We start from the raw sequence: 26893 nt of genomic DNA, 5'->3' as shown, positions 1-26893 counted from the left end.
CCTGGTTTCCTGTATCATCATCACATCCGTATACAGGAAACCAGGCTCGGGCACCCAGTACATCCATGCAAAATCCAACCACCCACCAAAACAGAAAGCTGGAGTATGGATGAACTTCTACAGAAGAGCCTTCGCACACAGGTGCACAGAAGATGACCTGCAAGATGAATAGCATGCGTAACTGAAATAGGCCTAAACAACGGTTACACCGAGCACCAACTATCCATGTGGTGTGCAAAAACAGAAGCCCAGCTCAGACACCCAAGAAACAGAGATAACCCGAACCAAAATCCTAAACCCAAATGGATCGCCTTTCCATACCACCCCACCACATCTGGCAAATTTGCCAAGGCCCTCAAACCCTTCAACATCCGAGTAGCACACAAACCCATATCCCAAATCGGAAGGGCACTACCCAACTTCAAGAGATACTACCTACCCAAACTTGCATCCCCCGGTGTCTACAAGACCACATGCAAATGCCACAACACCTACATTGGCAGAACCATCCGCACTGTCCAAGAACGGATTAACAAAACTCCATCAAAGAAACCCATGCTATCATCCAACAGAAACCAGCACTGAACCTGGACAATGAACAGGCACACCCAACTTGGCACCCTGTCCTCAGAAAGATCCCCGACCTGAAAAAGAAAAGATGCGGTGCACATACTGCACCCCCCTCCAGTCACGCGAGGAGCAGGATCGGCACATTGCCGAACAGCATGGCCCAGCCCGCCAACCCCCAACTGGCAACGCCACCTGACAACAGGAAGCAGACGACGCAAACCAAGATGTGCATGCCAGCGCTGCCGAATGGGAGAAATCGCAACTACCGCTACCCGGGAACAAACAATGCAGTGACGCGGTACCATCTCCGCTTCAAACGCCGTACCCTTTTGTGAATGAAGACAGTGGATCTTCGAAATTAATAGGATTTAACCATTAAATTGTGCAATGCGGAAGTGTGAAATTTAAAAATTTCACATAAGTATTTTTAAACCACGTTTACCGCAACCATAATGAATGCTCATTAATGTCGTCGCAGAGCAAGCTGTCCCTTTTCCCAAAATTGACGCATGCGCAGCATGCACCACAAATGCGTTCAGGAGACGCCTCTGACATATAAGCAGGTGACTGCAATAGGTTTTGCTGCATATTAAGACATTTTCTTTGCCAAACCATGGTAAATTAATTATGTTCATATCTATTAAAAGTTAGTTGTAAGGGGCAACTTCTGAGAGCGCTAAAGTCAACCCCACTTCCACCCTGGTAACTGCTTCTTGCAGGCCAATGATCCTCTGGCACCTGATCCCTTGGCCAGGCTAATCCTGTATAGGGCTGTGAGTGTTGTCCTGTATTTTGTCCTCATATGTGCTGAGTGTCTCTTTACATTCCCAGCTTTTAACCTAGGTAAGAAGATTTTAGTTCTCGGAGAGTATAATTTTAGTTCTTGTTAAGCATGGGCGTAACTTGGGACCTAATTTTGAGGGGGCAGAATCAAAGTGGGCCTAATTTTGAGTGGGCAGAATTAAACTTGGGCCTAATTTTGAAGGGGCAGAATTAACTTGGGTTTAATTTTGAGGGGCAAGAATCAAACTGGGCCTAATTTTGGTGGAGCAGAATCAAACTGGGACTAATTTTGAGAGGGTAGAATCAAACGGCCTAATTTTGAGGGGGCAGAATTATACTTAGGCCTAGTTTTGAGGGGATAGAATCAAACTGGGCCTAATTTTGAGAGGAGTAATATCAAACCTGGGGCTTAAGTTTATGGGAAGAGACTCGAAAAGTTTTCCATCCAATAAAAACAGCATTCAGGATTATTTTCTGAATTACTGTGACATTTTAGAAATCACAAATATGACTTTTTATTACTTTGCTCCTCAGGTCCCCTGACTTGTAAACCTGGAAATTTTGCCCCCTTGCCCCTGCCAAGTTACGCCTATGTTGTTAAGTAATAAATGAATGAATGAATTAGTTTTAAAAATTGAGTAAGAAAGTTCCTAACACACATTTTACTTGCTTATTAGTTCTTATCCTCAATTTTGTTTTAATTGATTGAGTTGGTGTTTTAATTCCATTTTAGGCACAGTAAGGCTAATTGGGACTGGACCTACAATTTAAAGTGGGATCCAAACCACTATGTGCCTCCACTGGGCATCAAACCTGGGACCCCTTGATTACAAGGCAACAACGATACCACTGCACCATCGGGAGGCTCCAATTTTGTTTTAGTTAAGGGGCCTATCCCAATATTGTGTTATTGGCAAAATAACCTATAACCTATGTTCTGACTTGCCCATACAAATATTAATAATCAAATCAATCACATCTATTAAAGGCAACAGCGATGGCAGAATTTTTCTCTACTTTGTATGCTATGCATAGATATTGAGTTTTGAGTTTGTGTTTTAAGTCCACTTTATGCACAGTAAGGCTAATCGGGACTGGACCCACAGTTTAAAGTGGAATCCGAACCACTATGTGCCTCCACTGGGTATCGAACCACTTGATTACAAGGTGACGATGCTTCGACTGCACCATCGGGGATGCCCCACTATGCATAGATATGTATGAGCAAAAAGTTATCAGTAATGTATTTGATAAGCTAATACACCAATATCCCTATATCTATAGAGTACCAATAAATCAGTTCCATCCCTACTGTGCACATTAGCAACATTTTTAGAATTTTTCTGACAGAACACCTAATCTTTTGTTAATATTCTTTCTTGCAGCCTGTGGGCATGAATAGTGTGGAAGAAGGGGGACCACCTGATGTTCCAGAAGGGGAAGTTCCAAAATGTGATTCCACGTACTCAATTGACATTCCAAACTCTACAACCTTATGGGAAGCAGATCCAAGGCCTGAAAGAACCGCTGATGTATGCATACTTTTGGTTGATTTTGCTTCTATCTTAGGGAGATTTCACACTGAAGTCACATGAGCACTGAACACATGTCACTTGGAAATGAACCGACCAACAGCAGTGTTTCACAACGATAGGCTTCACAAGCCTGCATTTGATTGCTGAAATACTCAAGTGAAACGACACATGTCACTTCATTGGGAAATCTCCCTTACAGTTAATGATCTTCATGCAAGAATAATTACAAACTATATTATTTGTATTATCACTCGCTGCATAGAGTGGCCAAAAATCTGGAAATAGTGGCAGTATGTTTTACTGATTAAATGTTCCGCGAATGCTGGGTTTGGGAGAAGAGACCATGCAGGATGAGCACCATGATCACCTGATCTCAATCCCATGTACTTTGCCATGTGAGGAATTTTGAAATGTGAGGTGTATGCTGTGAAAATCCTTGAACTAGATCATCTCCTGGAGCGAAAAAAACAAACAAAAAAAAACAACACTGCAACGGCTGCTGTAGATTCTCACATTTTGAAGAGAATTCAAGGAAGCATGTTGAAACATTTTAGAAAAATATGTTGAGACAGGTGGTGGACATGTGGAGCATATTTTGCATGAAGAAAATATACATTAGTTTTGCATTAAGAAAAAGTTCACCAAATGAACTCCAGACTTCATTGCCACCCTGTGGATTTATAAACAGTATATTGATTATTTTGTAACAAGTAATGTTCCACAAAGTTCTCATTTACATCATAAAAGGAACAGATAGAAAAACACTTGTATTGTATGGTACTAATTTACATGGGCATCCAGAAGGGGGGGCAAGGGGTGGCCATGCCCCCCCTGGAAAATAAAAGTCAACCAAGAATTATATATTTTTGACATATAATTTCATTTCAGCCACAACAATATGTATTAATTATTGTATGAATATGATAAATTCAAATTTAAGCAATGTTTTTTGAGGGAACAATACTATTATTGGGGAAAATGTGCCTTGTTTGCCCCCCCTTGGGAAAAAAATACCTTCCTTGCCCCTCCCTGGAAAAAATCCTGCAGACGTCCATGCAAATTTGTTGAATCAATTCCAAGATTGTTGTTCATGAAACACATAATCTCACACTTTCCAGGTCTTATGTTTTTATGCCAATTTTTTTATAATGCTACTGTCTTGATAGTATATTGTTAACATACTTCTCATGCCTTCTTTTATTTTCCTTTCTAATATATTATTAACACTAGCAATGAATTTCACTCCCATCCTCATTGGGCCCAAATGGACACAACAAGGCATTTGGTGGCAGTGATTACCAGAATTAAGTGGACTTAATACGATGTGCATTTAAAAAATAAGGGCCAATTGATTACATGAAAGAAGAAAAGAAGTGTAGGAACGTTCTTTTAGTGGTTACAAAGACATACATATCTACTTCATTTCTCAACATAGTCACCATTATTTCCCAAGCAATTTTAGTGCCATTGAACAAGCTTTTTATACCCTCTGCATAGAAGTTTGTTTTCTTGGAGTTTAGCCAATCCAACACTGCCAATTTCAACACCTCAGTTTCTTCAAATCGTTGACATGCAAGACACTTTTTGATGTACAGGAAGATGTGATAGTCACTAGGTGTAAGGTCCGGAAGCTACAGAGGATTGATCAAAAAGTTCCCCTTAAAGTTCCTGAGAGCAGCATTCCACGTCATCGGTTATACATGGCATGTATAAGTTTTGATACCGTTTCACAGTACACCTGCGATGTGAATGTTTTCCCTGGCTCCATGAAATCCATCAAAAGCACACCTTGCTGGTCCCAGAACACAGTTGACATGAATTTTTGTACAGATGGAGTTTGCTTGAACTTTTTCGCCTTTGCTGGGTGTGAACGCCAGACACCAATACCGTACTTTATCTTCACTCATTACATTTGAGTTATACACTCACACAATTCTCGATGAATTTCGGCAGCAATGTGACTTTTGGCGTTAAGAAATCGAATCACAGACCATACTTCTCAACAGGCAGGATTGTCTATTTGTGCAACAATTTTGATACACTAACTCACACAATAACCAACAGTTGACTAGCGAAAATATGATTGTTAGGTCGCCAATGGACCAGTTGGTGTTACTGTGCAGGTGCGATCCGATCACTGTTGCCAGTCACTTTTCATAAATAATTGACCCTTTCTTTTGAAATGCGCCTCATAGTCTGCTGCCAGCAAAAGTGAGTGATAAAGCAGGAAGAGCAGAAGGATGCCTTGTAGGGAATGGGTTAGTCACATTTATTATATTGCTTTAGAGTTGCAATTGGTCACACAAAGTTTTGCTTCTTTTTCCCCCTGGCTTTTTGGTTGTTTTTTCGACTTAGATTGCTAGGTGGAGAATAGCACCCCCCTGCATTCCCCCCTTCCCCCTCACTTCGAGCACTGCATATCCCTTATTTACAGCTCGACAAAGAATAGAGAACCACCTTCGAATTATGAACCATAAGTGGTGGATGAAGTGTGGCTGATGCAAACAGCTGTTTACCATGTAACCCAGCCCTTCTATTGCCAAAATGTATGACTTTCTTCCAGTACCGTATTTGCCAGCGTATAACATGCACTTTTTCCCTTTAAAAATAGGTCTGAAGAACGACGAACACATAGAACGAAAATAGGAATGTGGAGATTAAGGCCAGTATATATCCAAGTACTATTATATGCCAATGATATCAGATACACCTGAGAGACTTCAGCAAGCAGTGGAAGAATGGTATGAAGAACTTAAAAGGAAAGGCATGAAGATTAATATAGAAAAGAGTAAGATCATGCGGGTGACTAAAGAGGACAAGGAAAATGAAGCCCTGAATATAATATGCAAAGGGAAGCAACTAGAGAAAGTAGAACATATGAATACTTAGGAACCATCATAAGTAGCAGTGGGAAAATTGATCAAGAGATAATGAATAGGACAAAGAAGGCAGCATCAGCATATTATCAAATAATATAAAGTATTACACTTTAGTTGGAAAAAGAGAGATCAGTACAAAAACAAAAATGCAACTCTACAACTCAATTGTAGTTCCCATCATGAGCTATGGCCATGGATGCAGACTTGTCAAAATTATTGGGGGGCTCTGATCACTGAAATAAATGAATGAATGACTCACTCTCTCCCTTTTTTAAGTTTTGGCCTCAGTGTTCGGAATCTCATAAAAGCCCATGAATTCCTCAAAAATATCAAAATTTTTATTCACAGTTGGAATGCAGAATATTAATTGTCCACGGATGGATATGTCACAAGTTTCGTCAACCATAATAGCAAAATATTCCCGACTTTTAATATCTGGTACCACGGAGTGCAAAACAGATCTCCCTAATATATCAATGATCTTGTTCTGAATGTCATGTTAAAGCCATTTGTAGCCCAAATGTCCCATCCACTACCCTAATTCATGCACATCATCTTTTGAAACTCTTTTTAGTAAAAATTTTAACAATACGCATAATTACATACTTAGTATATAGTAATAAGTCATGTGTTTTGCTGTCTCTGTTCATAGCCCTCCCAAAGTTGATGGTTTAGCAGTCTCAGCCTCCCAAATTGATGGTCTAGAACATTTCAAATGTGTATTTAAAGTTAACATCATGTGGCACAATTGAGAGTAAACTTTACAAGGGAAGCAAAATAATACATTAGATCCTCTTAAGCAAAATTATTAGGGGGCTCTGCCCCACATCGTTAACATTGGGGGGCTCAAGCCTCCCCCCCCAGCCCCATGGAGTCGGCGCCTATGGCTATGACACAGAGAGCTTAACACTCCAAGATAAACATCTAAGTAAATTTCAAGCAATAGAGATGAAATATATCATAAGAACAATGGGGAAAACTCGAAGAGACAGAATAAGAAATGAAAGAATAAGAGAAGAGGTAAAACAAAAGATGACAATGACTGAAGTAGTAGAGGAATGCCAGCTGAAGTGGTATGGACATGTAAATAGAATGAATGAAGATAGGAAAGCCAAGCAAGTGATGGAGATGAGGGTTGAGGGTAGAGTAGGAAGAGGCAGGCCAAGAAATACATGGGAAGATAGAATAGAAAAGATAGGACTGAAATATCGAAAACTAAGAATGAAAGGAGAAGAATGAGTCGAGACCGGACGAAGTGGATGAGATGGACAGAACGAGGTACTGGACGCTTAACGGCATAAGGGAATGGAAGAGAAGAAGAAGAAGAAATAGGATGCTTGTTATACGCTGATACTCAGTTTTTAATTATCTTCATTTCTGGAAATTTTCTCTGTTCTGAATTAGACAATTTCTTTCTTGCTTCCTTGCAGTGTTAGAGCATTCCAGACACATAGAGTTCATACACAAGGATGCACAGGTCTTGTCAATGATGATCACAGCTGTGTTGTTGTATGAGGACTCAGCTTCTGATTTAGAAGTGGTTTCAAGTGACTCTTCATTTGCCTCTGGAGATGAATGTCTGGGTTTTGATGAAGAAGATTAAAATATATTCTTTCCTAGTTAATAAGTAAAAGTAAGGTGCTCACCTGTGCTCTGCACCACGCTATGAAGGTGTGTGGAGTTAGGCCCACACACTTTCTTGATCACGGCCGAAGGTGAGGGTGATGTAATCACCACCATGCCCCTGGCTGCCTTAACCCCCCAGAGTTTCCTCCAGGTACAGTGGGTGCTGGAGCCACTTGAATACATAGAAAAATCCTGGGTCTCCCTGCCGGAGATTGAACCTGGGTCTCTCGCATGGTAGTCAAACACTCTAACGCTGAGCTACTATGGCTCATTCTTTCCTAGTTAGATTACGTAATTTATTTGTTGAAAGTAGATCTACATATTACTTCATATTTATAAATACTTTATAAATACTGTAAATTAATTATAATAGTCAGTGATATAACGTTTTCCTCAAAAATGTATACAAAATGTAGTATTTGTATCATCATGAAGGAGAATAAATGAACACAGAGAAAGTAAAACCGTTAACATTGTTGAATTTTTTGACAATGTGGGAAGGGAAGGAAGCCGTAAATATGGCAACATGGGACATTCAGGAAGAAGCGGAGGTTAAATGAAAGGAGAAAACAAATGACTCTGCACTTTAGTTCATGAGTTTCCTGGGGTCCTTCTTGTCTTGGTTAAGCTGCGCATGGCAAGGCCATTGCCACTATGCAATTGGGTAGGGAGGCACACATAAGGCAAAACAAATTAATAGTTAGGAGCAATGGCCAAAATCTGTCTCTTGGCTAATACACCATATGAGATTATTTAGCTAGTTTGAAACAATGCCATTACAAACTTCTAAACTTAGAATTAAAACTGCAAGTGAAAGAAGTTATCTATAATTTGCTAAAATGTGAACAATCCAAAATTGCCATGATCCCATCCCGAAATGCATTTTTTATTAGTATTATTATTGGAGAGAAACCACCCTCAGTCGGTAACGCGTCTGACTACCATGCTAAAGGTCCCGGGTTCGATCCCCGGCCGGTTCAAATCCGGGAACTTTTCTAACGATGGAAGCGGCTCCGGCGCCCACCCAGCGTTGAATAACATGGGTACCTGGGGGAAACCCTAGGGGGTAAAGGCGGTCAGGGGCGTGATGCTGATCACATCACTCCCACTCACGACTGGATCAAGAAAGTGTGGGGCGTTACCCCCACACCCCCTATACGCCTTCATGGCGTGGTGCTATGCACAGGGGAACACTTTACCTTTTTTTTTTTTACCACCCTTTCAAAAAATTGGCTTTTTGCAACTCTGTGTTGCCAGCATAATATTAGGTTTTTTGATAAATCCTGAGTTTTTCTTGCTTCTTGAAGAGGAGATAACAATGAGAGTAGTGTCCCATTCTCCCATTTGGGATCCCAAATACATCTCAGGTGACTTCCTGTGGTGTGCCCTAAATCATTTATATTTAAACCAGAATAACAAGGAAGAAGATGCTATCTTCCATTGACCCCAACTCTGAATTAGAATGGCAACTTTGTTCTTATTATTCATTTTCAGTTTTTTAAAACATTATTATTATTATTATCATTATTTATTAATGATGATAACAGTTTCAAATTCAACCTGATCCATCATCTGTGATAGCTATCTGAATGTGTTATGAAGTGTCTTTTCAACTTTTTGTTTTATTATATATTGAGCCTAGCAGATATGTGAAGGAGTACTAAACCCAAAAATTTACTGTGACTTTCTCAATTACTTATAAGGTTGTACCATTTCTCTCTTTATTTTTCAGTATTATCAATTCACACTATTTGCCATGTCCCTGAACGAGATGGAAGAGGGAATGGAGAAGAGATTGTGCCCCACAGATTGCAGGTATTTTAGTTCTTACCATACTTTTCTTTCTTCATTGATCACTATGTTAAAATTGTATAGTAGTCCCATGAAATATTTTACTAGCAGGGCTGAGCTGATACCAGGCTTAAAATGATCCTGACACCAGCAAACCTCCTCGATTCAAGCAAATCAGTTTGGTGCTGGAACTCAGTTCCTGCTGCGATATTGGACATCCATTATATTTACATACAAAAGTCCGTCCGTTAGTACATTAACTTTTGTAAACAAGAGGGCTGTCTGGAAATTTAGAAAAAATAATATTTCGGTCAGTGGTATCTATTTAAGATTTAAATGAGAACCTAATTTCCTGATATGACGCATGTGATAGATTTTCTGTTTATATATTTACTTTGGATGCAATAATAATGGCAATCGGTACTTTTTTGTCTGGCATTATCCAACAATGCTCTGTACGAGCATCTTTTTACATGTGAGAATAAAACTAAAAGCATTTTCTTTTAATGAAAGGTGTGCGTGCGTGTGTGCGTGATTGATTGATTGATTTGCGCATGTGCCTACATGAATGCACGATCATTTATGAACACACCACAATTTTTAGAGTAGTTCTTATGATGAACACGATAACAAATAATAATAACAACAAACCAATTTGAAGAAAACCAAAACCTTTCTTCTCAGAAAATAAAACATGGGTGATGATGACAATAATAAATGTGATTGTTATTTTAATATACAATTATTATTATTATTATTATTAGCAGTAGTAGTAGTACTCATGTCTATTCATTTGTGGATGTAGTTCTGGCTATGGACTGAAACCACTTCAAGTACTGGTTGATACCATTGGTACCGGTATCAGAACTAATTGGTTGGAATTTAATACTGGCCGATACTTGTCCAAGAGTCTGAGTGTCTCTCAGAGTCTGCAAAACTACCGCCAGACAGACACTTGCATAAAGTCTAAATATCCTGGAAAATTCCTAATTTTTATTATTTTTTACAACGCCATTGTGGGAAGAAATGGATTTTGTGATTAAATGATTATCTCATGTGAAATTATGAATATTTCAAAACAAAACTTTGGTAGATTGCTATGATAGAGTGCCAATATAAATATTCTGAATTACTCTCAAGTGCTACAATTTTCAAGTATTATATCAGTGGGAATTTGTAAGTGGTGTCAGCCAGCTCTAATTACTATTATAATGGGAACTAATCTTGCACTCATTATAGTGTTGTATCCATCTGCAAGTCAATACATCGAACAGTAATTGCTGTGAAGTTTTTTGTCAGAATTATTCCTAACCCAATTGTGTTAAGTTGAATTTTGTTTTGAAATGGTAATTTGTGGAACTGTTTCATTGTACTGAAACAATATTGTCTCAATCCACATCAATTGGTAAAAAATATATATATATATATATAAATTTTATTTTCTTGAGCGTAAAACACAAAAAGTGTTAAATTTTCATGGTATTTTTAATTTGTTATGGAAAAAGTATGCAGAAATTCACGAAATATGCTATTTTCTCTCTCTCTCTCTCTCTCTCTCTCTCTCTCTCTCTCTCTCTCTCTCTCTCTCTCTCCCCCTCCCCAAGGTGTAATTGAAAAGTTCTTAGACTGGGCTTGTAATTTCCAAATGACAATACTTGCAGGTTATTGTGATGAATCCACATAAAAGTAGTCCCCTCCTAAATGAACACACCAAATCCAATGATGTTTTCACTTTTGGAAGCATTCCTGGAAGTCCCCTTTCTTGAGGGTGTTAAGACACATTGCCTTTTTTGCCTGGATCTCAAACTGCTTCCCTTTTAGCAGCAATTTCAATTTGGAAGGAGGTAGAAATGTGCTGGAGCAAGATGTGGAGAATAGTGGGTTGGAGAAACACAGGAATTTTGAATTTGACCAGAAATTCAGTGATTTAATGCACGATGAGCAGGTGCATTATCGTGGTGCAGGATCCAGTTCTTGTATCGCCAGATTGCTGGTCTTTTCTTCTGCACTTTTTCACGTAACCGCTCAAGAACACTTTTGTAGTGTTCCTTGTTGACTATCTGCTCCTGGGGCCATGTTCTTGGTGCACAATACCGGTGCTATTGAAAAAACAAGTAACATTGTCTTCACATACGACCGACATTGCCGCACTTTTGTCGGCCATCTTTAAATTTACTATACTAGTTAAAAACACTTGCTGCCCTACATACCCATTTATCCCCAAAAGCTATTTTCAAGAGTTCGTAAGTCTTCAAAGATGATTTTTGGGTTTTATAGCAAAATTTTATGCATGTCCATTGTTCTGCACACACAATAATCTGCCAACAACACTACACACGTCCAAACTCAATAGGCTGTAGGTTGCAACTAAACAAAGATAGAGCCGTTACCTTTTCAGAATCCTTCAAGGAAAAAACAAGCTTTCTTTTCCCCACATGCAACCCCTAGAAAACCTAACTAGTTAACAGTGGTGGCTCCTGTCTAAGAACTCTTTAACCACACCTCGTATGCAACTTTCCATTTGAATTTCTCTCTTGCACTCCTGATGCAATATGGAAAGAACACACATATCTTACAATATTATACATTAGTCTAAATAGTTAGGAGGGGCTCTGTACCTCACTGCCTCCCTCATTGATCCAATCTATCCAAAGTCCAAGAATCTTCCGGAGTGTGCCATAGGAAGATATGTAATGCAAGTAACAAGTTGCCGTATATTCATATTTATATATGCTCTGAATAATTAAATTCTTACTATGTTCAAGCATCAGTATTGATATCAGCACCACACTACATTTAATGTAGAATCTGGTTTGTGGCCATTTGTAATTGCATTGGGAACTCTATATTAGATCTTGATCACATGTGTATCCTTGCAGGCTGAGGCCAGATATTCGAAAATTAGAAGAAGGGGATATAGATGGTGCTGCAGCAGAAAAGAATCGCTTGGAGGAGAAACAACGAGATGCTAGAAAATTGCGTAAAAGCAAGAAGAACAGCGACTGGAGTCCTCGGTAAGTTTGTTTTCTTTTTTGGTCCAGGGGTGTTTGTCAATATTCCTCAGCCCATGGACTTTTGAATGAAGGGAAGGGGTACACAATCAGGCATTTTGTCGGCAATTGCTTGAGGGGTTTGACCTGTATTATGTCATAGATCCAAGATTGCTGCCACTTTAGGCACTAACAAAGGATATTGATCATTGTAAGTTACTGTGACTTATGAAGAAAAGAACTGTATTCATTTACCCTAAAAATGTTTCTCATAATTGAATGAACAAGTCTTAATCTTGATTGCAAGTGAGCCACTTAAATTTAAAAAAGAATGCAGAAGTTACAGGTAACGCCATTCCTTCTTTACTATACAGTTATAAAACAAAATTATAGTAATATTTTTTCACTTCTTAATTATTATCAGAAATTGTCTAAAAAAGTGATAAATACACTCTAAATCAGGATATGGACGGTATTTTGCTTACAGTTACACCATGGTGGCCATCTTGGATTTCTTACATCATATATGTTCTCTGGCACATTTTTAATCAAAACACTTGTATTAAATGATTACGTGCCTGCAAGTGAAGGCATCCTCCCCATACCCATGTCTTCTCTTCATTCAAAAGCACAACGATTTTACAAATGGTCAAAACCACTTCTAAAAGGGTTATGATTGATTTTATTTGTTAATACCTGAAGCAGCAGCCATCTTGGTTTTAGAACATCACACAGGCCATATGCCATATTGCAGGCAAAATGCCTGGTAGTACTTGATTCTGTACATTACCTGCTGGTGATACATTGCTAATTCCTTCCCTTCATTTGCCTGAATGAGATGTAGTGTAAAACATTGCTTAGAATCCTTGCTAAAAGGTTACAAAATAGTTTCACTGAACATATCTCCATAACAGTGCAAGATATTTAAAAAAAAAGGCAAGTACCTTTTTCCTTCCTTTTCCAACTCTGAACAAAAAATGTGTTTATACAAAAAAAAGAAAAAAACCTCTAAGGACTTTTTGTCTTCTGCAATTGGCACTGCACAACGTAGAGCAAAACAAATGGAGTGCAAAATCCAGATACAGAATTGCATTCATTGAATCGGGGTCATTTCATGCTAAATCAACCAATTTTAAAATAATTGGTTGCATGATCATTTTAGAAAAATTTCATTTTTAGTGCATAGATTTGTACATGTTTCTAGATATCAAAACCAAGTTCAAAAATATTTACTTTCCTCAGTTCTCCTGGGGTGGCCATTCCCAACAAGGTGCATGGCTTTTTTAGCTCATGTAGCACTTTACAGTAACCTTAATATCTGAAACACCATCAAAGATAGAGACCTGAAACAAAATTCAATTTGTCGATAATGAAGTATACTTTCTATGATACTAAAGTATGTTTTGCTCAAAATTGCATCCCAAGTATGAAAATTAGGGATTTTTACCCCAATTTTATTAATGAAGGGCTTTAGTCTAAGGCTTAAAATTCTTTTAATGTGTTGACCTACCAGCAGGGTGTCTGGAAATAAAATATCAGTGTTTAGAAATGCAACTTTCTTTTACAACATGGGCTCAAACATGGCCATTTATTGAATTTTGAAGTCTAAAAGTTGATATTGTTAGTGTCAGTTAAGTTCATGAAGGGTTTCCTTCATGCCAAATTTCAGATTTTTCATGAGATAATTAACCCCGAAAACTCACAAAATTCCATAAATGGTCATGTTAAAAATCCAATTTTTTTTAACTATTGTTGCCCAAATTTCCACAATAATTTTCATACTTAGGATGCAATTTTGAGTAAAGCATACTTAAATATCATAAAAAGTCTCTAACTCTTAATCGTTTTTGAGATATGAAGGTTTCTGTAAACTGCTCCATGAGCTAATAAAGCCATGCACCATGTTGGAAAAATGGCCACCCCAGGAGAATGAAGGACAGGAAAATTTTTTGAACAATGGTTTTGATATCTAGAAACATGTACAAACCTATGTACTAAAAATGATTTTTTTCTAATATTGTCACGCAACCACCACTGGATCATTTGGTATGGAATGACCCAGTGGAGGATCTTGCGTTTACAGAGAAATTGATTTCTGATGTATAGATATTGGCTGCAAATAATACATCAGAATCTGTAAAAATTTTATATTTAAACTGATTCAGATACCTTACAGTCTGCGCGGAAAGTATTGATGCCACACCAGTGAAAGCAAGAACCACAACAGATGTATATACCAAACAAACAACAAAATCAATGATGTACTACTCACCTTGTAGTCAGTATTTTGTCAACCCTCCTTTATGCTTCCGGCATTCTGTCAGTCGTTTTGGAACACTTAAAGCCAGGTTTTGGAGGAGATTAACTGGCAGATTGACCCAAATGTCCCTTATGGCAGCTTCTAGCTTAAGGAGTGTAGATGTGTCCCTGTTCCTTAAACGTCGCTTCATGATAGACCACAGGTTTTCAATCGGGTTGAGGTCGGGGCTTTGTCCTGGCCAATCATCAAAATAAGGGACACAAGCATCTTTGAGCCATGAAACCACACTTTTGGCTGTGTGACAAGGAACCCCATCATGCATAAAAAAAGATGCTCCACTTTTTTCAAAGGACACTTCCAAAACATCATTTAAGAGCTCAAAATAGGAGTACCGATTCATGGTCTGGTTTTTAGGAAGAATAACTAACTCTCCTACACCACCATAACTAAAGGAACCCCAGACCATAATACTGGGAGGGTGTTTTATAGTTGGATGTGTTTACTGAGGAAGGGTGGGATCATCACCGGGAGAACGGTACACTCACTTGGAACCACTACCAGTAACAAAGAAAGTGGCTTCATCACTCCACAACACTTCTTTCCAGTCATGAACAGTCCAGGTACTGTATTTCTTACAGAAATCCCGTCTTTTATTACGATGCTTCTCTGTAAGGCGAGGTTTCGGTAACTGCGTAGCCCTAAGTCATCATGGGTCTTCTCCTGAATTGTCCGGAGGGACACATTATCAAGCAACAGAGGATTTTTTCTTTCAGTTCCCTAGCTGTTAACGAAGGTTGGTTCCTTAGCTGCCTTTTCATGATGTGCAGTGTTTTTTCAGACACTTTCCTAGGCCGACCAGACTTAGGTTTTGGGCAAGGCATTTTGACCCCACCTTCGTCCTTGAAGCGTTTCACCAAATGTTGCACTGTTCTCAGGTTCACGCCTGTTTGTGTCGCGATTTCTGTGCTTTTTATGCCTGCTCTAAACAAGGCAATCACCTGCTCAGTATCACCAGGCTTCAATATGTTGTAAGGCATCGTTTCACACACAAAATCAACTCAGAACACCAACACAACAGCCCAAAATTCACAGGAAATACCACACGCACGTGCGCACGTACAACAACGTCTCCCACTCGAAACTGAGCGAGTTGAAACTTGCAGCTACGAACAAAGGAAGATCGCAGGTGGTAGTTTACTGCCCATAAACGACAACTCTTTTCACGGTGTCGTTTAGGAGATAGGTGGTCCTATGTAAAAACGCGAAAATAATTGTCAATGCTGTTGGCGTCAATACTTTCTGCGCAGACTGTACATTAGAAAATTTGAACAAAGAGGATACATTATTTTAATTTTGTCATGCCTAACCCATACATTCTTGATTTTTTGTTTCCAATGTTTACCACATTCATATATTTTATCTTATTTGTATTGTACGAGTATAGTCATGGAAGAATATACTGGCCCATATAACATCTTAAAGCCTGTTGTCTATGCAACTGATGTAACAAAATTTTCACCTTGTTTTGCTGAGTGGTCTGGGTTATGGGGAAATATTGAGCATTGATAGCATGAGCATGAGTCATGACAACAACCACAGCACACAACACCTGGGTACTACGAAGCCTCCAGGAGAAAGCTTCAGGAATTGGTTTCTTTAACAAGATCTGCTAGTAAGAAAATGTTTTCTTGACTGATGTTAGAGTCTGTGTCAAGAATGTTCACTGAAATGATGTTTACATCAAATCGTTATCACAGATGTGAAACAGCTATCAAACCCAGAACTCCTTGATTAAAAAAAGGAAGTTAAAAATGCTATGCAACAAATCATATTTGGTCATAACTTTAAGGCGAGTCAATATGTAATGGTCACAGGTTTAAACCCTGGTTAAGGCTGTCCCACCATCCATTTCGTAAGTTCATCATTCAACTGCATTGCCTCTGTTGACACATGTGGTAGAAAAACCAATGTAAAATAGAAGGAAACATAAGAAAGGAAATAATATTTTCAGTAATTTTATGCAGTGGCTCCAGTTAATCAAGAGCCACGACTTCACTGCCTTTTTCCTTCCATTGTTCTCTCACTTCCCTGTCATGTTGAACCTGATGTTGATTAATGCAACGTTAATTAAAATAACCAACCGACGGAAAATCAACAAGCATGCATCAAAGAGGCATACATTACATAAGGGAATTATGTGGTATTATTATGCCGATTTATGATTTGGTAATAAAATTGGAATTGAAATCGAGTTAAATAGTGAAGATTTATGAGCAGCATTGATTACACAATCGTGATACGATTGCTTGGAATCAATGAATCAAATTACCACACAGGCACATCAGTATAGGCATTCAATTTATTCTACTTCAAGTAGCACCATAATTGAATTTGATGCACGGTCGATAAGTTTGATCCTTCAAATGAGCCCTTGCAGAGTTTCAGCCCAGTGCGTTGGGCCCTGTTTGGTCAGGACTTAAGTCAGAACCTTGTCCAAGCAGATTTCAAATTCTTGATAAGGCATTAGTATTTCGTTGGAGTTGCTCTTTCTTCTACTTTCATCATTTTATCACAAACGCCTGTCTTAGATATCAAAATAATAAAATCACAGCTACCGAAAATAATCATTATATTGTATTCTCGCATGTACAGTGGAACCTCGATTTTACGTTTCTCAGGGGACTAAGCTGAGAAAACTTAAAATGCGGGAAAATGTAAAATCGAGGAAAATTTCTTAACATTTTGTTATGTTGGGACCATCAAGCTTGACTGTATAATGCGGGAAAATATAAAATCGAGGAAAGTAAAATCGGGGTTTCACTGTATATATTTTCTGACAGAGTGTGTGAATTCAGACGTTTCTGTTTTCAAATTGTCCTTTTTGTTTCATGTGTAGTTAAAGATGGGAATAATTTTCGTGGCATGGTTAGGGCTCTGAGAAGCTTTCTTTTTTCTGGACATGTCCTACTTTTTAAACTTGTGTTCAACTTTTTAAACTTGTGTTCAGCATCCAGAAGAAATTGGAAAGAAATCGCAAATATTCTACATTTTGGGCATAACATATCTTGAATTAGAAATAAGAAATGGAAAACCAGAACCAAGTCTGGATTAACGTAGCTCCTGAGAGAAGTCTGCTTAAAACAAGGAGTGTGCAATGTTCTTTGAATGTTAGTGACAAAGGTTCTTTTATTAGCAATGTTAATTGGACATTATCCATTGCCTAGTGCTTCATTTACCTATTGCAACATGTCATTTGGAGAGAACACCTCTTCCCTTGTTTTCAGGTGAACAAATTTATTTTTGCCTGCAGCAGTACCCGAACCTACTACAAGCAATGGGGGGTGCCATGGTGTAGTTTGTCTGTGCACCAGATTTTTCAAGTGGCATATTCTGAAAATTTGACCTGGTTTACCCCAAAAATTCTTATTTATTGTATAAATTTCTTATACAGGGTGTCATTTTAATGGCACCCACCGACCACAGAAATGTGTAGAGGACATAAAAATAACATCAATAAACTTTTCTCAGTTATATTTTTCTTGTTGGTGCATCGTTTCAGTTCTACAGTCATTCAAAAAAGTTTGTTTTGCCACCTGAATGCTAGCAACCCAACACATTTGATTACATTTGTGATGTCATTTCCTGCTGTGAAACAGCACATGGCATTGTTGCAAAGAACATACAAATTTTGTGAAAAATTTCACACTACCAGCCACATTATGAGCTGTAGAACGAAGATAGGAACACACCCAGTAGACCCAACATCCAGGGTAACACTGACTACCAGCCAGAAGACCAGCAGTCATCCCAGGGGAAGGGGGAATTTAACCAATGATACGAAAAATGGTAGAAAAACAATGTATTCAAAAGGAAGTGGTAATATCAGATTTTATCTCTTAGCCTACATGTCATTATCATCAACAACAAATTTTATTGGACTTACAGCTTACATCATCTGGCTGCTACATGTCAAATATTTTCAAATCTCATTGCAAGGTTGAAATCTACAGGTTTGTATATCCATTTATGCATTGTGATATTGTGGTGCTGATATCAGAAGTGTCCGAGGTTCACATTGTAACATTATGGCTAAAACACGTAAAACCACAGTAACAAGCTAAGGATGAATGAGCATGTACTATCAAGTTCACGGTTGCAAACTATTAAATGTGTATCCATCCGGTGCTTACATAAACACAGTCGTCGGAGAGTTTGTTTTACTATATCCCTGTATTTTCAACCATTTTTGTATCTTGCCGCACAATGCCCTGAATGTACATTACATTATGTATTACTTACCTTTGAAATTTTGAGTTCTTTCATTTTTATTTTGTCAACAGTTTAGTGAGTCACAGACAACCAGTGTCAGAAGGATGAAGTGAATAGACTAAACTGTAGATGCCAACTTGGCAACGAATTTTCAAATATATGACATGTAGGCTAAGAGATAAAATCCGATATTGCCACTTCTTTTGAATACGTAATTTTTCTACCATTTTTCTTATCGTTGGTTCACTTCACGTTGACTTACTGAATGCATTTTCTCACTTTGTTTTACGCTAGATAATGTGGCTTGTTGTAGCTATGTACTTTTTCACAGAATATCTGTGTTCCTGTCAACCCTGGCATGCATTGCTTCACAACAGGAAACGACGTTACAAGAGTGATCCAATGTTGTGTTCGGTTGCCAGCATTCAGGTGGCAAAACAGGCTTCTTTGAATCAGTGTAGTATGGAAACATCGCACCAACAAGAAACATGTTATTGAGATAAGTTGTTTGCTTTGATGTCCTTTATGCATTTCTGTGGTCTGTGGGCACCATTAAAATGACATCCTGTGTATTAATTAGATATAACAGAAACAAAACACCAATGGAGTAAAACAAAAACGAAAGTCCAAGAACTTTAAATTTTCCAGCAATTTGCATACCGGGTGAGCAAAAGGTAACTGTGCACCCACTACGCTACATTACACAGAGAAAAACTTCCCTTTCTTGATGTTTGTTGGTACATAATAACATGGACAGTTGGTTAGTAAGACACTCATTGCTGTTTTTTCAGTTGTTTCTTCTGAGCGTGAGCTTGCAAAGCGTGAACACATCAGTCAATAGCATCATAGAGATACGAGCTGTATGTGCTGTAGCACTGTCTTGCTGGAAATAGCCATGTAAAATTTCATTGTCATTTAATTGTTCTGTAAAAGGGTACAAGATCATTTCACAGTAACAATCTGAATTTATGGTGCCGTCGAAGAATATGAGGCCAATTATCCGTTTTCGAGAAATTGCGCAGCACACACCAACCTTCTGATCATGCAATGGTGTCATTTGTATTGCATGCAGATTATTATCCGACGACCAAATGCATTTGTTTTGACTGTTCATGCAACCGGATAAATTAAACTTTATCTGAGAAAAATGCAACTTGCGCTACTGTTATTTTGTAGGGGTGTAAATGTCAGTCCTTTTTCAGTGAGGTTCTTGCGCTGCAGTACGACACACTCACTTGCTGTGACAATTTACGAATTGACTTCTTTGTGCTTTGCTCTATTCTAATCGAAATATCCTGTAATTTGTCTGTTAGAACTCGTGACCTGTCTGATTTCGACGCATTCTTCACTCATCCCGTTCTGCGAAATTTATCGATGCACTAGCATTATGATGTGGTGGATTTGTATCAGAAAACCTTTCCATAAACTTATTTCGTACTTCTTCCATATATTCACCTCCATGTGGAAAGACTTGTTCCACCAAAAACACATGAGCTTTGAGTAACAAAACCATTGCTAATGCAGTGACTGACAACAATTCCGTGCTTTGCAAGATCACACTCCGAAGAAACAACTGAAGAAACAACAATGAGTGACTGACAACAATGAGTGTCTTACTAACCAACTGCCCATGACCTTATGTACCAACAAACATCAAGAAAGGGAAGTTTTTCTCTGCGTAATGTAGCGTAGTGTAGATGCACAGTTACCTTTTGCTCACCCTGGACATACATACGAGACATACTTGGATAGACTGAAGAAGAGCCAGAAGAGCGGAGGATAAACAAAAATATATAATGTGGGTTTGCATTAGAAGTACAACACTTCTACTGATCATGTGGCGAGGCTGTGAAATATTGAACTACTATTTCTGTTTGTGGTTAGTGTTTACTGTCTGCTACCTTGCATATTTTCATTTTTTATATATAAATGCATATATTTAATCAAATTTTCATGTTTTTCTAGTGCCTGGTGTATGTGTCCTCTTTCGTTTTTTACTTGTTATTTAGCCCTTGTGGCCCTCCTTCCTTTTATCCACTATATATATGCATGTGAAAAAAGTTGTACCTGCAGTAAACCAGGTAACATGGGAAAATACACCACTGGTAAAATCAGGGAACCATGAATCATATATCCTCACCACCTGCAAAACTAAGTTTGTTTACCCAAATATGAGAGAAAAGGTTCTTTCTTGAAATGTAGTGTCAGAATGGGTAGTAGGAGAAGCACTGGACAATTAAAAATATCCAATTCACATTACATGCTTTGAAATATTGCTGAAATGTTGACTTGTCTCAGAGTATAGCTCCATCTATTCTCTTAGGCCCACGTTAGATGAAAGCATTTTTCTTAACATTTATGCCATGACCAAAATGCTACTGTGTAAAGTGAAAAATCTTATGGCAATTCAGGTGTCATGGCATTTCTGAAGGATAGAATTGGTCCTATTTCTGCAGTATTTTTCATAACATAACCAATCAGAAGCAAAACTCTAGGTCAATAACATATCCAATCAGAAGCAAGATTCTAGGTCACGAGTGCAGATGTAATGGCGGCAGAGTGAGATGTAAACAACGTATCACTACACGTTTTTAAAAGCAGATAACTATTCAATCGACAAGAATGTTTCCTATAAAAAGGTATTAGATAGAAGTCAATAGCGCTGCTTAAATACATACTTTATAGTGTATACAGTACATGCATGAAAGAATATTTTTGTTGCTTACATTGTAAACAGTGTGCACTAACATGGATGGTGTAATTCTGCCTTTCGTGCTGTATTTATTATACATAGCAAACACAAAAGTTCATGTTACATGAAGTGCTTCCGTGTAAAGTACAGTCAGCTATAATATTTTTTGAAGCATTTATGTAGTATTTATGCTAGCAAAAATGTTAAAGCAAATACTTCCGTCTAAAGTGGGCCTAACAGTGTAGTGGCATACACTCCGTAACTCAACATAACATTTTCTCCCAATGCTTTATTTTCCCGCAGGTGGTTCTGTCAGGGAACAAATCCATATTCAAGGCAGGAAGACTGGCTGTACAGCGGCGGCTATTGGGATCGAAACTTCACGGATATCCCAGACATATTCTGAAAGTCATATCTATATCAATGTGCTACAGTGATAGATTAATATATTGTTGATAATGTGGTGTCATGTAGCTAACGATAATTGTTTAGTTGTGAAAATCCATGCAACATGTATAGATGACTGACAACTTTTGAAAAGTAGATAAATATTGAAATTAAAAACAGCAAAGCTTTCTCTAATTTATATAAATATTGTATATCACAGACTTTTGTACAAATTGATTGCTCTAAAAATTCTATTTTATAATATGAACTGCAGATGAAGATATTCCTGTCTTCTATTTTAGTATTATTACTAATCCTATCTCTGAGTGCATGCCTAAAGTAATACGCATGTTGAATCAAGTGCTAGAGTTGTAGATGGTGTGCATATAGGGTAACAGAAGCACCTTTTTTTTATTGTTATTTTTCTGAAAAACTTCTTTTTAACAAGCATTTATTGCATGTGTGTATGTAGGTAGGTACACACTTAGAACATTCTCATATCTTCTTCCATTCATTTCTCTGCGGTTATGTTTAAGCGGTAGCTACATTGAAACATTCCAATCTTTCTCGAAGTAATAATAATGCTAAAAGAAGTTGTTAATAGGCATTTTTTATTGTGTACCTTTGAGGCTTATGTAGTGAAGAAAATTTGTTTTCCTAGTAAACTTAACAAAATGCTGTTTGTAATCTGACAAATCTAAGTTAGTGATTTCTGTATTATTTAAGAGCAATGAAATATACAGTCTGTGAGGAATCACTTTGTTGAATTCTGTCACGTCTTTATTCTCTCGTGATTCTAAAGTCATAAAAAAAGTCTTCAATTTAATGACCTGTGATAGATAAATGGATTTGTGCACTTTTCATTTCCTCAGTTAATATTAAAGAAAGAAAAATAAGCACTTATAAAATTATACTTTACAACTTGCATTTTTACCATATTATTGTATTCAGAAAGTCATTAGGGCAAATTTGATGTTTTTTTACATCAGAGACAGCCTTATTTATGAAAAGTGTAGTTAAAACTAATGCAATGGTTGATATCACTGGTCTACATATGAATTTTCTTTTTCTGCTGACTTAGATATTTTAACTGATTCTATATAATTTGAGGTTGCTGATTCCAAATATGTAGTCAGAAAAAGTGTATCACGTCACAATTTTTCATAAATCACATTTGAAAATTTTCACAATAATATAATACTGGGCTAAACTCCAACAATTTTCCATATAGAAATCTGCACAGAATGAAATTATAGGACTATACATAGGTGGCGTAGCTGATAACAGGTATTAAGTTGCATTGTTTCACAAGTCACATTTCAAAATTTTCAGAAAACTATATCCGGCTACATTCCAACAGCACTTGCAAAGAGAATGCGACGTAGTCAGATGTCCGTGCAGAGTATCACGTCACGTTGTTTCACAAACATACGTTTTTCTATTTTCTCAATAGGGAGTTCTTAATGGACAAAAAGTTTAGGCAATTCTGGCAAATTGATCAATTTGTTTCACGAGCACATACAGTCAACACCTTATGCCTGTACTTATGCTAAACTTAACATACACCACAGAATAGCACAACATGCACACCTACTTAGGCAAAAATTTTCGTTTCTTTGATTTTCTGGAGTAGGTGCCTCAGGAACGTCACGCTGCAAGCACCAGCAATAGTCGGCCATCATAGTATTTTCATTCCATCTCCCCTGATATCGTTGCTCCATGGTTTTTATGTCTTGGTGGAAGCGTTCGCCCTGTTCTTCACCTACTGCACCAAGATTGGACGGAAATACATCTAAGTGGCTGTGCAGGAAGTGAAGCTTGACACTCATATTTACTCCTAACTTTTGAAACGTCACCAACAAATTTTCAACTAGAACCTCGTAGTTGTGCGCCCTGAAGTTTCCAAGGAAGTTTGTAATTACTTTAGAAAAGGCACACCATGCATCTTTCTCTGTGCGGTTCATTGTTTGTAAGAAATCTTCATCTTTCATTAGCATCCTTATCTGAGGACCATCAAAAATACCTGCTTTTACTTTCTCATGCGTCAATGCAAGCAATTTTGAGCAAATGTATTTAAAGCAAGCCCCATTCTTATCCAGAGCTTTTACATACTGCGTCATTAATCCCAACTTAATGTGCAGTGGAGGAAGTAACACTTTCTTAGGATCAACAAGCAGCTTGTTCTGGATGTTTTTCGCCCCGACTTCAAAGCTTTTCCTGGCAGGCCACAGTCTTTACCCAATGTTAGTTCCTTGCTCGACTGTCCCATAAACACAAAAAGCCTGGATATTTCGTGAAACCTGCTTGTTGACCAAATAACATTGAAATGACCTTGAGATCTCCGCACACAATCCAACTTTCATTTGCATACTTTATCTTTCGAAGCAGTTCTTTCTTTGTTTCGTAGCTTTTCTTCAAATGTACGGAGTGGCCAACAGGAATGGATGCTAACTTATTCCCATTATGCAGCAACACACACTTCAAACTCCTCTTCGAGCTATCAATAAAAAACCTCCATTCTTCTGCATTATACCTACATCCCATAGCTTCGATTAGTCCCTTCACATCTGTACAATAGACAAGTTCTTCGTCCCTTTGAAAATATCTTAGATGCCTCTCTCTGTCCCGATACATGAAGGTTGTTCCAGACGCTAACATATTTCTTTCCTTTAGTCTACGCAGGTCCTGCATACTTTATGAGGTGCCAAGGATTTATCTTGGTCGCCCAATTTAATTCCGAAATATGCACTATATGCTTTCCTTACAAAGTCAGTAATATTTGTCCTTTTTTGGGGGGTTAACAATGTTCGAATAACTGATTGAAATAATATTCATTATAATATTCCATGTTCTGCCATCTTGTGACCTCTTTACGGACTACGTTGTTTGATTGCTCTAAATATACATCCCTAATATTAGATAATTTTCTATTTTCCTCCGAAACCTGACGTGATAGAAAAAAACGGATTTCGGTTTTGGATTTACCACCCTCGAATTACTAAAGAACAACCATCAGCCTCCAGTCAGCAAAATGGATGTAGACCAGTGTATTTTTTAACATTACCGTTTTAGAGTACATAACATCTTTTTTCTTTGCTCAATTTATAAAAAAAATGTATTCCTCGAGTATCACTTTCAAACTTTATACAACAGAAGATATATTTCCCAATGACAAGGTTGGTTGTGCTATTTGAAAACAAAACAAAAATAAGAGAACAGTATATTTATGAATGAACAATCATTAAAGCATTGTAACTTATACCAGTAGCATAAATAAATAAATAAATAAATTAGACGTAAATACAATGTATACACTGTCTGTTGCCTTATTAATCGGAGATGTCCCATATCTTGTGGAATAATGAATAATATACAAAAATGATTTTAACATGCTTTGTACAGAAAAGTACATGTAGTCTTAATCTATATATATTAACACACAACACACCGCACACACACACCATGGAAATGAAGGGTTAGTGACATTTTCAGGGTAAAACAAGTGAGTGTAAAAGCCTTCTGCAGAGCTTTATTAAGTATAGATGAAACATTCCCAAATCGTCACTACTCCTGTGTGACTTTTTATTTTCGAGGTGCTTATTATGTAGTGTGCAAATCTTGATTTTAACACAGGCAAGAATACGCAAAAAATTCTAAGAATAATACATATATTATGTTGCGATGCACAATTTTTTTCATTGTAATAAAATTATTTATTGTGTATTGCAATTTTTCCAATTATAATGTACACAGTTGATAATAATAATGTCATCTCAACATTTGGGCAGCTGAAGGAAGGGGGTTAGGGGTATATTAAAATATGTAAGAACAACTTTACAGTTGTGGGAAAACTTCTATTGTCTCAGCTGCACTTTAGTCAAATAAGGAAAATATTTATATTTTACTTTCTCTATAGACATATCTAAATAGCTTTTTTCTGTTTGAATTCACACTGCTTCTCACTGATGTGAACAGATCAGTTGGTGAATGAATTTGGATCATTGTCAAAAATGGAATTTCAAATAAACATGAAAATTGAAAAAAAAAAAATAACCAAATGTTTTTTATTAACTAAATGTGCTAGTTCGTAAAGGCAGAAATTTGCAAAATGGTAGCATAAAAATACCTTAAGTATTTTTTTATTATTATATGTAACTGCTTAATGTTGATTCGTAACTCAAGCAGACATACAGATCATTCATTATTCTTCCACTGTCTACAATATTGTTTAACGAACTTTTTATGTTAATCAGGATGAATGTTCAGCTGTCATAGGTCATTAAATATTGGTAACCTATTCATATCAATCGTATCCTGACAGGGATGAACACCTTACAACATATGAGATGCATCTTTTTTAACTATTATAGTCCCTAAGGTATCAACAATCTATGTGATATTGACACAGTGACAAATAAACCAGTGATGCTATTCACATTAAATGTGTGGGGTAATGACCCTGAAGGGGTGTGTGTGTGTGTGTGTGCTTCTCTTTTACTAGAATTTTCTCATATTTCTATATTTACTAAATTGTCTATATACCATATTTCTTCGAATTGAAGACACCATTGAATGCAAGGTGAACTTTAAATATTGCTTCGGCTTTTGAGATAACAAAATTATAATACTGATACTTTACTCAAAAAATACAGTGCAGTATTACATTTACATTGTTGTTACATTGTTACATTTACCATTAACAATACTACTACAATGCCCCTAAATTTTGAACATCCAAATTCCAGAAAAAAAATATTTCATGTTAGATTCAAAGAAATATGGTAGATAAAAACTTGGAAATGACATCGAAATATGTGGACATTTCTATTTTTTTTTTTAAAGCATTCTGTGCACATATTTTACACATACACTGCAATCTTTAAAAATAACTAATTTCTAAAGATCTTCAAAGCATGTAAGGTTGTCTCTGATGAATATATTCCACAAACACTGGTTTTTAATTGCAAGATGACTGCTGATGTTGCAACCCATGAGAATTGTGAAGTCAATATATTTAGTAGTTAAGATATATATATATACATCGTTATTTATTTATGAAATGGTGCTGTAAATATTGAATCCTGTGTGATGTTCAAAGTGTAGAATATGTG

The 26893-nt window shown here is 37.3% G+C and overlaps 1 protein-coding gene across 6 annotated transcripts in view; it reads left to right on the top strand.

The window, feature by feature from the left end:
• LOC145997188 (oxysterol-binding protein-related protein 2) overlaps positions 1-22817 on the top strand; it is a 284976-nt gene extending 262159 nt beyond the window's left edge. For 5 of the 6 annotated variants that reach the window (XM_083133909.1, XM_083133907.1, XM_083133908.1 and 2 more), the window contains 4 exons: positions 2739-2885; positions 9126-9208; positions 12064-12198; positions 21699-22817. In XM_083133909.1, coding sequence (XP_082990035.1) covers positions 2739-2885; positions 9126-9208; positions 12064-12198; positions 21699-21801 — 468 coding nt within the window. In that variant the 3' untranslated portion in view covers positions 21802-22817. The remainder of the gene's footprint in view (positions 1-2738; positions 2886-9125; positions 9209-12063; positions 12199-21698) is intronic. The other variant, XM_083133910.1, reaches the window with a different exon arrangement.
• Positions 22818-26893: the final 4076 nt, after the last annotated feature.

Source organism: Lepisma saccharinum, chromosome 13 (genome assembly GCF_977018435.1).
Source record: "Lepisma saccharinum chromosome 13, izLepSacc3.1, whole genome shotgun sequence".
In the NCBI taxonomy this organism is placed as follows: domain Eukaryota; kingdom Metazoa; phylum Arthropoda; class Insecta; order Zygentoma; family Lepismatidae; genus Lepisma; species Lepisma saccharinum.
The sequence above is the reverse complement of the archived record's forward strand: the minus strand, read 5'-3'. Positions and strand labels throughout refer to the sequence as shown.